This window comes from Galeopterus variegatus, unplaced genomic scaffold (assembly GCF_000696425.1).
Source record: "Galeopterus variegatus unplaced genomic scaffold, G_variegatus-3.0.2 Scaffold2987, whole genome shotgun sequence".
In the NCBI taxonomy this organism is placed as follows: domain Eukaryota; kingdom Metazoa; phylum Chordata; class Mammalia; order Dermoptera; family Cynocephalidae; genus Galeopterus; species Galeopterus variegatus.
The window spans coordinates 81692-83881 of record NW_007729098.1 but is presented as its reverse complement, the minus strand read 5'-3'; the positions used below and the strand labels follow the sequence as shown (position 1 = coordinate 83881).

At 38.8% G+C, this 2190-nt stretch overlaps 1 protein-coding gene across 1 annotated transcript in view; it reads left to right on the top strand.

Moving 5' to 3' along the window:
- FAR1 (fatty acyl CoA reductase 1) overlaps positions 1–2190 on the top strand; it is an 85013-nt gene that overhangs the window by 48420 nt on the left and 34403 nt on the right. The window contains exon 3 of the mRNA XM_008583638.1: positions 2175–2186. Coding sequence (XP_008581860.1) covers positions 2175–2186 — 12 coding nt within the window. The remainder of the gene's footprint in view (positions 1–2174; positions 2187–2190) is intronic.

The window sequence follows — 2190 nt, the reverse complement described above, 5'->3', positions numbered from 1 at the left end:
AAAGGACAAAAAGACAAAAAAAAAAAAACCAAACATACACTTTCTCACCTCTAGGGGATTATATGTGGTACCTCCTCTGCCTGGAACACTATTTTTCTGCTTTGTAATCTCAGGGCCTTCCCCCCCTCACTTCTGTCCCAACACACACACACATGTATGCACGCACACACACAAGGTTACTTCAAAAAGTTTGTGGAAGGGGCCGGCCCGGTGGCGCACTGCTGCAGTGCGCCGCTTGGGAGTGCGGTGGCGCTCCCGCCGAGGGTTCGGATCCCACATACAGACCGGTTCCCGCTCACTGGCTGAGCGAGGTGTGGGAGCAACACCGAGGGTTGCGATCCCGTTGCCGGTCCCAGTCCGGTACGGGCACGACACTGAGGGTTGTAATCCGTTGCCGGACATGAAAAAAGACAAAAAAGAAAAAAAAAGTTTGTGGAAAAATAGAATTAAAAGATATACAAATCTTTCCATGAACTTTTTGAAGACCCCTCATATATTCTATGTATCTTTCAGGTGTCAGCTTAAAAGTCATTTCCTCCGAGAAGCTGTCTCTGGTCTTTTCAAACTTGGTTAATTATTTCTCCTCTATAGTTTCATAACACTGTACTATTACTCCTCTTTTATTACTTATAATACCATATTTTAATTGTTCATTTACTTGTCTAGTTTTTACTATTAGACTCTAATCAACTTGAGGTAAAGGCCATTTCCTTGTTTTCTCAGCGTCTAGGAGGTGCCTGGCTCATATGAAATTCTTAGTAGATATTCTTTTAGTGTGTTCCTGTATTAGAACACATTAATATTCAAGTCAGTAGCTAGCAGTAGTGGAGGGGAAGCTTGTTATAACTAAAGTCATCTAGGAAGATGAAAGTGAGCAATTGTGTATGTTATATAGACTTTCTTCCCAGGTTAAGACTACTGCTTAAACTGCAAGTATGGACTTTAAATGAAGTGGATAGTCAAAGTGTAATATATCAGTGATCTGGAATAGCATCAGTTTTCCTCTATCAAATCTTGGATAAAAATTAAGCTTGGCTCACAGTTGAAGGTGTCTTTACACTAGTAATCATCTTGTGATCTATATGATTGTCTAGCAAAACTTTTTCTTTTGGATATACTGAAGGAATGTTGAATTTTCAGTTTGAATCCTTTAAATATGATATTTTCCAAGCTTGTCCAGTATCTAATCTGCATATTTGCTTACCAAATTTTTTTCCCTTTTACATGTTTACTTCTTTTCTTTCCTTTTAAAAAAATTTATTCTCAGACTTTAGGTAGACTATGAATCATGATGTTTTACAGTAATCTACTGAAAGGGAATAAAACCAAAATAAAGTGATAAATTAAGGTCTAGATTTTAAAAATCTGAATGATCATTTTAAACATAGTACTGATATCTGTACAACCTAAGTCTCTTCTGATGGTTAATGTAATCTCATCAACCCAGACATGGACAGTTCAAATTCAGTTCTGAAAACTACCAACTTTGTGTCCTTGGCAAATTACTTAATCTCTCTGGGTCTGAGATTCTTTATCTATAAAGTGGGATGATAGTGTGAGCCTCTTAGGGTGTTTTCTATACAGAGTAATAGCAATTAAGAATAGCAACTGTGTTAGTCTGTTTCTGTTGCTTATAACATAAATACCAGAAACTGGGTGATTTATAAAGAAAACAAAATTTATTGCTTACAGTTTCACAGGCTGGGAAGTCCAAAGGCCAGGGAACGTATTTGGTGAAGGCCTTGGTGGTGGCGACAGTGACCAAGAGGTCTCACATGGCAGAAAATGGTGGAGCAGAGAGAGACCAACCTCCTTATGTACTCTCCTTTTAAAGCCCTCAGAACCACACCCATGACCACCATTTTTAATCCATTTACTATGGCATGGTCCTACAATCTAATCACCTCCCTGAGGCCACACTTTTCAATTAACATAATGGGATTTCCCACCCTTCCAACAGTCACAGTGGGAGCCAAGTTTCTAATATATAAAACTTGGGGGGTGCAACTCAAGCTCCAGTGAGTTTGGGGGGACATTCAATCCATTACAGCAACTTTAGGAATTGCATAGCTTAAGTTTTTAGAGTAGTCATTCTTGGTGGGAAGAAGAGGTGATAATGGTTTTAGCATGTGTAAAAATGCTATCCTAAAATATATTTTTTCCCCCGGTGATAGCTCTTTGACAGATTGA